At 46.8% G+C, this 9,517-nt stretch overlaps 2 protein-coding genes across 2 annotated transcripts in view; both read left to right on the top strand.

Annotated features, from left to right (window-relative positions):
• Positions 1–3,292, top strand: part of Gnb5 (G protein subunit beta 5) — a 33,641-nt gene extending 30,349 nt beyond the window's left edge. Inside the window, exons 10-11 of the mRNA XM_036192732.1 lie at positions 332–498; positions 2,385–3,292. Of these exons, the coding sequence (XP_036048625.1) occupies positions 332–498; positions 2,385–2,396 (179 nt within the window). The 3' untranslated portion in view covers positions 2,397–3,292. The remainder of the gene's footprint in view (positions 1–331; positions 499–2,384) is intronic.
• A 77-nt stretch (positions 3,293–3,369) lies between these two features.
• Bcl2l10 (BCL2 like 10) lies at positions 3,370–8,925 on the top strand. The gene is made up of 2 exons (XM_036192733.1): positions 3,370–5,395; positions 8,342–8,925. Exons 1-2 carry the CDS (start codon positions 4,949–4,951, stop codon positions 8,465–8,467), a joined length of 573 nt encoding a protein of 190 aa, XP_036048626.1. The 5' UTR covers positions 3,370–4,948; the 3' UTR covers positions 8,468–8,925.
• Positions 8,926–9,517: the final 592 nt, after the last annotated feature.

The raw sequence follows: 9,517 nt of genomic DNA on the forward strand, positions 1-9,517 counted from the left end.
CTGTCTCTTGCCTTCCACAAAGAATAGTGACACCTTTCTCCTGAATTGGAAAGGCAACATACATTGCCTGCCACACAGTGGGCCTAGATGAACTATGTTTTATTGGGTGGATGGGTGGATGGGTGGGTGGATGGGTGGGTGAGTGGATGGATGGATGGATGGATGGATGGATGGATGGATGGATGGGTGGGTGGTGGATGGATGGGTGGGTGGGTGGATGGGTGGATGGATGGATGGGTGGGTGGGTGGGTGGGAAAATTCACTAGTGAGTGAGCAACAGTCAAGAGAGAAAAACAGGACCTGGGTTAACCATTGTATCTTCTGCTTCCAGGTCGCCTGCTCTTTGCTGGATACAATGACTATACCATCAATGTCTGGGATGTTCTTAAGGGCTCCAGGGTCTCCATCCTGTTTGGACATGAAAACCGTGTCAGCACCCTTCGAGTTTCTCCTGACGGAACAGCATTCTGCTCGGGATCATGGGATCACACCCTAAGAGTAAGAGAGCTGTCCTGTTTTCCTGTGTGAGAGGAAAGGAAGGACCAGTGGCCTTCCTGAGATGGGCTGTTAGCCAGCCTTCTCATGGCCAGAACTCCAGATGCCCAGGGGGTGTCTCTGGGAGGTTAGGGGCTCCGTCCACAGGCATTCAGAGATACCAAGGGTACCAGCATGGTGCTAAAAGAATAATGGAGCTAGATAACCCAAACGTTTTATTTTGTTTTTCCCTAAATGTCTGATTTTTTGTGATTCTGGCTTTGAGTAAGCCACAGGGTCCTAGTCTCTGCTCCCTATGTACTCCATACCAGTACAGATTTCATGTGTCAGGTCACGGACCCCTGTGAGGCTGTGAAGGCCCCTGGGATGATCTCCTGATTATGTGAATACTATTCCAGGAAAGGGGCCTTGTGATTTTGATCAGACTTTCAACTCCCCTAAAGTACCACCACCATAGCTAAAAGCAAGGAGGTGGGCATCAGTGTGGGATACCAGCTCTGACCTGTGGAAGGGTTCTTAGTGGGAGGAGGGAAGAATGAGGAAGTATTAGATAGAAATATAGATGGAGATGATGAGAAAAGCAGACACAGAATAGCTTTGGGAAGGCCCTGGGTCAATACCCAGTTGCCCAGAGTTTAATCATGATGGGCTTTTTACACATCAGCAAGGGGAAGAGCAAAAGACCTCCCTCCTGAAGGTGGAGATATAAAGTACCAACAAGTGTAGACCCTCCAAACACCTGGTAATCATGCCCTTGGCCAAATCATCCCATTATGCAGCCCTGCTGGGCAAAGCAAGCTCAGAGTTTCTGACCTTGAGTAAGGCCTTACTAGGGAGCCTCTGTGACCCCCACACATTGGGTGTTCCTGGGGCATGTGAGTGCTAAGCACATTGCTCTTTGTTGTGCAAGATCCCAAATCTGACAGAGACTTGTGTAGGGTTTAGGGGTCTACTTTGAGATGGGTCTTTGGATAAAGACTTGATTAGGTTTGGACATAGTTGGAGCATAATAATTTTAAATTGCTGAACAGATGATAAGGGTCAACAAGATGTCTCAGTGGTTAAAGGTGCTTGCTGCCAAGCCTGACAGCTTGGGTTTGATTCCTGGAACCCACATAGTGGTAAGAGAGAACTGATGCCCCCAAATTATCCTTTGACCTATTCATGCTCACTAGAGCACACACATGCCCATGCATATAGACACATACACACTAAAGAATAAATGAATGGAAAAAAAAAAAAAAAAAAAAAATATAAATATATATATATATATATATATATATATATATATATATATATATATTAGGTTTTTTGAGACAGGGTTTCTCTGTAGCTTTGGAGCCTGTCCTGGAACTCACTTTGGAGACCAGGCTGACCTCGAACTCACAGAGATCCGCCTGCCTCTGCCTCCCAAGTGCTGGGATTAAAGGCGTGCACACCACCACCACCACCACCACCACCACCACCACCACCACCTGGCATGAAAAATATTTTAATAAGATCTTAGAAATTAAGCAGTCCTTCATGTTCTATTTATTTTAATGGGAGTAGGTTGAATGTCTAGTTTTGGGACACATAGATAAAAAGATTTTTTTTGCAGTGTTACAAAAACAAAGTTTAGTAGTGAGGTGTTGATAACAACAATGAGTTATGCAAATACACTTGGTTCAGTTCTCAATCTCAGGGTGTCACCAGTGGCTGGTGAGCAGGTTGCAGAGACCCTGCACACAGTTAACTAAGGGGTAGGTGTCAAGCATGCGGAAGCCCTTGAGAGCCCTTTTTGGTGGAGTGTGTAAATGAGGTGTGTGTGTGTGCAGCCTGATTTCCTCTTTTAAACTCAAGTTTTATGAATAACTAACTACTAAAAATGGTCTATCTGTGTCTTCTAGGTTTGGGCATAATCCTCTCACAGTGTGCGTGAAGAACATGTGTCCTCCCATGTAGATATGACTTCTAGAGGAGCCCAGGACTTCCCACCGGTTAGCTTATGGGAGCAACTTCACAGCTCAGCCCTCACTCAGCCCCTCCAGTGTTACCATGAAAACCGTCCCCTTCCTGGAAATGTGCTCCTGTGGGTCTTGGCCGTCAACTCTCCCTTCAGAGTCCCTGTTTCATCTCAAACCCTTTGTAAAATCTGTTTTTGAAGTTATTCCAACCAATAGAATCCCACACTTATCAGCATTTAAAATGTCCCCCGTTGCTTCCATGAATTTGGTCTGTTTTCAGAGCACTTTAAACTCCACCTTTTCTTGGTGTGGACTGTTCTAGAACCTTCCTCTGGACATGCCAGCTACATGGACTATAAGAATGACTGTTCACTGGTCTGTCATAGAAGAAAATTCCAGTTCCAAATGTGGCTACACAGAACCACTTTTTAAAACCGTTTTTATGTAAAAAGTATCTTTTTCTCCCAACCTGTTCAGTTGTATTTTTATAGATGAAATGTTTTTGTCTGGGAGAGCCTTTAGAAATGAAGCAGACACATGCCGAAAACAGGCCATATGTTTGACTGTGTGATGCTCTGATAGATGGTGGTCTAGGGTGGGGCATTCCCCTACACTTGAGGGGAAAACCTGGTTGCCATTTGTAGCACAAATGCTACTGAGAACAAACAGAACCTTCTGGCATGGGAAGACAAGACACTAAATTGGTTTAAAAACCTACTAGTAGTGTTACCAGAAATGCCTACGTTAACGTGGGTATTACCCATATAAATGATATCTGAGTGTCCTGCACAGCAGCTGTACTTACACAGACTGATGGGCAGGTCGTGAATAATAATGTCTTTGCTATCAAAGGAGTATCCTGTCTTTATTTGAATCTACAATTCCTTCTAGATGCTACTGGCTGCTGCTTCTTACATGGTCCCTGCTTTTTCTTCCTTTTTTTTCTTTTAAAGGTGTAGAAGTTTGTTCTTTTAGAAACACCTTATCTAGTAAAATGTCATGTTAACAGAAGTGATGGCACACACTTATAAGTCCAGGTACTTAGGGGGCAGAGGCAGGAGGATGGCTTGAGCCCATGAGTTTAAGACGAGCCTCAGCCATAGTGAGACCTCATCCTTTCATTGGGGGTGGGGGTTTAATATCAATTTGTTCATTATTTGAATCATTTCTTCTGTGTGTATGTAGGTGAATACACATGCCACAGAGCACAAGTGGGAGTCTGTTTGCTTCTTCCAACATCGGGTGCCTGGGCATGGAACTCAGATCCTCAGGCTTGGTAACAAGAACCCTTACCTGCTGAACAAGCTCACTGCTCCCTTGTTGGCTTTTTATGAGACAAAGTATCATGTTTCACAGGTTGCCCTCAAACTTGCTACATTGCCAAGTGTGATGGTAAACTTCTGGTCCCTCTGCCCTTGCCTCTCAGGTGCTGGGATATTGGGTTTGCCAGCGTGCACACATTGGATGTACTAAAATTGTAGGCACACTGCTGAGACCAAACCCAGACTGTCCGGTATGATTCATCAGTACTCTATAACTGAGCTAGAGCCCCAACCCCAAAACTCCATCTTTAAAAAGGTTTTGTTGTTGTTCTTTTGTTTTTGTTTGTTTGTTTTTGTTTGTTTGTTTGTTTGTTTTGAGTACTAGGAATCAAAGGTCACCTTGGACACTGGTAATCATTCCTGGGTAAAATTGACACTGTGCGTGGCCTTGGGCATCTGACCAGCCAAAGATTTGTTGTTCCTGAGAAGCCAGGGGTGAGGAGGGATATTCCCAGATTGCCTGGTCCCTGTCTTATCCTTCTCTGCCTGACTCTGTGCAAATAGTGCTGACTTTACCTTTGTAGGCCCAGACCCAGACCTTTGCTCCCCAGAAAGACCCTCAGAATGCAGAAAGGATATTCTTCCAGCCATCAGGGTGCTGCGATCACTTCAACAGTTATGAAGTAGCAACAAAATAATTTTATTGTTGAGGGTCACCCCAGCGTGAAGGTTGCAGCATTAGGAATGTTTTGAACCACTGTACTAGAGACTCTCCTTCAAAGGAGGGCAGCAGAGGTTCTAAGGAGCACAGCTGGTGGGTCAGAGATAGGCAAGAGTCGGGCTGGGGTCACATTGCCTCCTCCAACCTAGGACAGCCACTTTGCAAAATGATTTATATATCCTCATTTTCCAAACAAGTCAGCCTAATCAGTAGCAAGTTAAGACACAGCTGCTAGCGGGGCCGGATGCACAAGCCCCTAATCCCAGTGATTCAGGCAGCCGAGGCAGGAGAATGACAATTCCTAGGCCTACCAAGCTCTAGAAAGTTCCATACCCTGGCTGTTTCTTAATCCAGAAGGTAAGCAGTAATCCAAGAGTCTCACATGGCGCCCGCTTGCTCCATCACAGGCCTCTCTCCTTGCAACAGGTGTAAGTGAGATTCCCAAAGGTCTGGGAGGGGTGGAGGCGGGAAGCCGCTGAGCCTAGAAAGCCGACTGGGGTTAGGCCGGATGCAGAGGCCAGAGGATGGGCAACCCCGATCCGCTGCTGGAACGCACCAGAAGGCTGCTGACTGACTACTTGACGTTCTGTGCGCGGGAGCCGGGCACCCCAGAGCCACCGCCCAGGTCGACTGAGGCGGCCTTGCTGCGCACTGTGGCAGCTCATGTCCAACGGCAACACCAGGAATTCTTCTCCTCCTTCCTCGGCTACCGGGGCAACCGCCTGGAGCTGATCACTCGGATGGCGGATGGGGTGCTTTCCGATGCCAAGGGCTTCAACTGGGGCCGCCTGGTGTTGCTCTTAACCTTCGCGGGGACGCTTCTGAATCAAGGCCCTTGCAAGGCTACCAGGCAGAAGAGCGGTCTGAAGAATCAAGCCCAAGTGACCCAAGACTGCCAGCTCATAGTGGACTTGCTGTGCAGTCGGATCCTGGGACAGCAGCGTTCCTGGCTGGAGGCTCATGATGGCTGGGTGAGACCACGGAGCTAGCGTGGGAGTGATGGTGTGTGGGGGTGAGGTGGAGGGTGCTGGGCTGAGCACCTCTCAGAGACCAGAAGCGAGAGCTTCAGCTGTACTGTGCAGTCCGATTTTATTTCCTTCTCTCCCCCCCCCCCCCCCCCCCCCCCCCCCCCCTGTCTTAAAGTCAGGGTCTCATGTAGCCCAGGCTGGCCTCACTACCTAGCCTCCTGCCACTACGGTCCTCCTGCTTCCTGAGCATTAGGATTACTGGCTGTGTCGCTATAATGGGGTTCTGCGGTGCTGGATGTGGACCCACAGGGCTTTGAGCATGCTAGGCAAGCACTCACTGAGCCAGGTCCCCAGCCCAAGGGTTTCTTTACAGGCACTCAGACTGCCCTTGCTCAATAGTTCTCATAAAAATTCATTCAGGGGTGGCCAGGCACACATGGCTTACCCAAACCCTTACCCTCGGGACTTTCAGGGAGGACTTATTAGGTCGGATATGCCCAAGTGGCATAAAGGGAGCTGTGGTCTTGCCCAAGCTCTCCAGAGCTTCCTCTCCTTTCTCTAACCCTTTAGGAGACGAAGCCCCACGGGTTGTGAAATGGATGTGACCACCAGTGAGGACCCTGGCTAGGATCTTTACTTCTCATCCACTTTTCCCTGTTGGGCAGCCTCTGGGCCCCTGGCTTTCTGTTGGTCCTTAATCTCTCGTGTAAGCAAAAAAGGCAGCTACACAGAGCTAGTGATCAAGGAAAACGCCCAGGATGGGAATGAAGGTTGATAGCCGACTGTTAACATCTGTGAGGCCCTGGGTTCGATCCCCAGCACCACCAGAAGAGAAAAAAGAAGAGCTCTACCCTAGTTTAGCTCACATGCTGAGCTTGGCCTCAGGTTTCTTTACTTTCTTCCTCACTGGGGTTGAACCAAAACTGAAGTGACCCATGTTAGTTAGGGGGTAAATGTAACTTAACTATTAAAACCTGTTACACAAAAACGAAGTCACCTGTCAGCAGTCTGCATTTAAACCACCTGAGAAAGGAGGTATGACGTGTTAGCAATAATTCCTGATGTATGGGTCTCCACTGGGCCCGGGGATTGCCTTCAGCTGGGTGTGTGAGAACCCTCTCTGAGCCCTCTGAAGAGGCCATAAGACAGTATTCGGGGCTGGAGAGACAGCTCAGAAGTTAAGAACACTGGCTGTTCTTCCAGAGGTCCTGAGTTCAATTCCCAGCACCCACATGGTGGCTCACAACCATCTGTAATGAGATCTGGCGCCCTCTTCTGGCCCGCAGGGATACATGCAAACAGAACACTGTATACATAATAAATAAATCTAAAAACAAAAAAAGACAGTATTCATTTTTCCCTCTGCCTCTTGGCTCACTTCTCTCCTCCCTTTCTCTCTCTCTCTCTCTCTCTCTCTCTCTCTCTCTCTCTCTCTCAAGTTCTCAGACTTGGGTGGGTTCAAGAGGAATAGTGAGGCAGATTTTCTTTTGGGTAAGAGATTCATTCACAGAGTAATACCATCGAAAGACAGCATGGCAGGGGCTCTGTGTAGAGTTTAGGTCTGTGAGACAAAGCCAGACTCCCCTCTTCTAGGTTCCAGAGGAAGGGGAGGTCCCATGCCACATAGTGGTGACTATATGCTTGTAGTTGGGATGTCACTGATTCCAGAGCATTGGGGAAGAGGGAAAGGTTGGGTCCTTTAGTTAATGTGTAATCATCATACAGGATTTGCTGCCCATAGTCCCTGATTGTTTAGGGGCCTCAGGTAGCCTGGGGTTGGTAAACGCCCTTTGGGGAAGAGAGGCTTATAAATTCACAGGTTGGCTTTCAATGGAGCATCTACTTTTTTTTTTTTTTTTTTTTTTTGTCTATGCTGAGCTGCATAGGTAGAGAAGGCAGCTTCTGCAAGTGAGCATGACTTGAATACACTCTAGTCCAAATATAACCTTCCCTGCCTTTTGGTTTTGGGGTAGCATTGAGGTCAATCTCTAGTTGCTACACACTGACTTGGGGTGGTATAGACACAGCACGCCCCCCATCTCAGGTTATATGAGTCAGAGATTGATGCCTGTATGGAAGGATGTTGAGCCTGTGTGATGTACCACACTGCAGTCTGGATGAGTTGAGATGGGCAGTGTGCTAAAGAGGGGGCCTATGGATGTAAGAACCAAGATCGTTATTAAAGGGGTAACCACAGATGTGACCCAGGAGGTCCCTGATGAGTTTTGAAACCATTTTGAATTTGATTTGTAGAGGGAAGGTCAAAGTTAAATAGACGAGCTAAAGACAGACAGGTGCCATCAAAGGGAATGCCCAAGGTTTAGAATTTTCAATGTTATTGGAGGTTGTGGGGAAGGCATCAGAGAGTAAAGGGAGGTTTTAGTAGCATTCTCCTCGATGTCTTTCCTCAGTGTTGAGGTAACATGTGAGGTGTTATAAGGCATCTCTGCCATATAGGACAGTCAGGTGGTTGCTTCTATGCAAGTTGAACTGCTGGGAACAGATCCTGCGAGGTGTCTGGGAGCCACGTGCCTTTCATTTAATGGCATGATCTAGAACCTCCCATGTATTTTGGAGTGTTTTTTCATACTGGAGATTGGCCCATGACCTTGTGCATGCTGATCACGTTTGACCTCCAAGCTCCACACTAGCCCTTCCTGTGAATTTTCATTTATATATTTTTATTGTGTGTGAAATAAGTACCTGTATGTGTTCTGTGTGCCATGTGATGCAGTGCTCAGGGAGGCCAGAACAGGGTGTCAGATCCCCTGGACCTGGAGTTACAGAATTGTGAGCTACCATGTAAGTGCTGGGAACTGAACCTAAATCCTCTGCAAGAGCAGACAGCACTCTCGACTGCTGAAGCATCTCTTCAGCACTGACTTCTGTGTATTTGGAGCTCAGGTTTGTTCACGGGGCGTCAGTCTAATTCTCTTCTGCCCCTTGCAGGATGGCTTTTGTGAGTTCTTCAAGAGCCCCTTTCCACTCTGTTTTTGGAGTCTGCTGATCAAGGCTCTTCTGTACTGCATCGTTACAACGGCCATCCTGTATGTCTGGAAACAATTTAAGTTTTAAAATTGTAAAACGATTTTACCTGCCTAACTGTGATCCTCTAAGGGACAATTTTAGATGGTTGGATAAGAACTAAGGAGATCCTCCTGCCTAAAGACATTTTAACCTGCATGCTACGTGGAGTCCTGAGTTTGCAATGGGGCCAGTATTTGGTGAGGGTCTGTGTGGCTCTTCACTAAGTGGGGTAATGGTCTTACAGATACATTACTCCAAAGAACTCCAGAAGAAATTACATCCACTCCCTCAAGTGCGGCTGTCTTCATTTGGCTATCTGCACACCAGAGTCTCTCCCATCTGTTCTGGGGTTCTTGAGCTGCTGCTGTTCAGTAACCAGGGTTCCAGGGCAGAGACCCTAAAGTGCCAAAACCCCAAAGCAATGAGGAATGCCAATAGGAAACCTTAAGGACTCCTTGGAAACCTAAATCTTTCTGTGGCTAATTCCCAGGACTTCTGAATTTATAGTGTAAAGTAACCATGTTTTTTAAGTAACTTCAAATTTTTAATAAATGTATGCATTAAAAAAAAAAACCTGGGTTTTTCTCTAGTTCAGCAAGACTCTTTTCTTGAGAATAATGAATTGGTGACACTTTCCTTTTGTCTCGTTTGATTAAAAACTATGGTTTAGTTTAAATAATGTATATTCACATTATGCTTGTATGTATTTCCATATACCACATATGTGTCTGGTGCCTATGAGGCCAGAAGAAGGTGTCAGGTCCCTGGAACAGGAATTACAGTTGTAAGCACCATGTGGGTGCTGGGAATTGAACATGGGTCCTCTGGAAGAGCAGCCAGTGCTCACTCTTCAGCCTTAACAATGCTTTGTTTGAAACATTTAATCTACATGTAAGTTCTTAAATCATTCCTCTTTCCCGCTTCCCTCTCTAGTCTACTCAACATGCAGGGTAGTAGGGAATGTGCCCTCTAAGCCTCCCTGGCCATTAGTAACTTGCATTTCATAAAATTGAGTCCAATCATGGTGTGTGTCTGTGTGTGTGTGTGTGTGTGTGTGTGTGTGTGTGTGTGTGTGTGTGTGTCTCTGTGTGTGTGTGT

Source organism: Onychomys torridus, chromosome 7 (genome assembly GCF_903995425.1).
Source record: "Onychomys torridus chromosome 7, mOncTor1.1, whole genome shotgun sequence".
Lineage (NCBI taxonomy): Eukaryota > Metazoa > Chordata > Mammalia > Rodentia > Cricetidae > Onychomys > Onychomys torridus.

Excerpts from the sequence above, each read along its gene's own strand:
- Bcl2l10 (XM_036192733.1), top strand. The coding sequence starts at position 4,949 with ATGGGCAACCCCGATCCGCTGCTGGAACGCACCAGAAGGCTGCTGACT. Across the intron at positions 5,396-8,341 it reads TGGAGGCTCATGATGGCTGG|GATGGCTTTTGTGAGTTCTT; the intron begins GTGAGACCACGG and ends TGCCCCTTGCAG.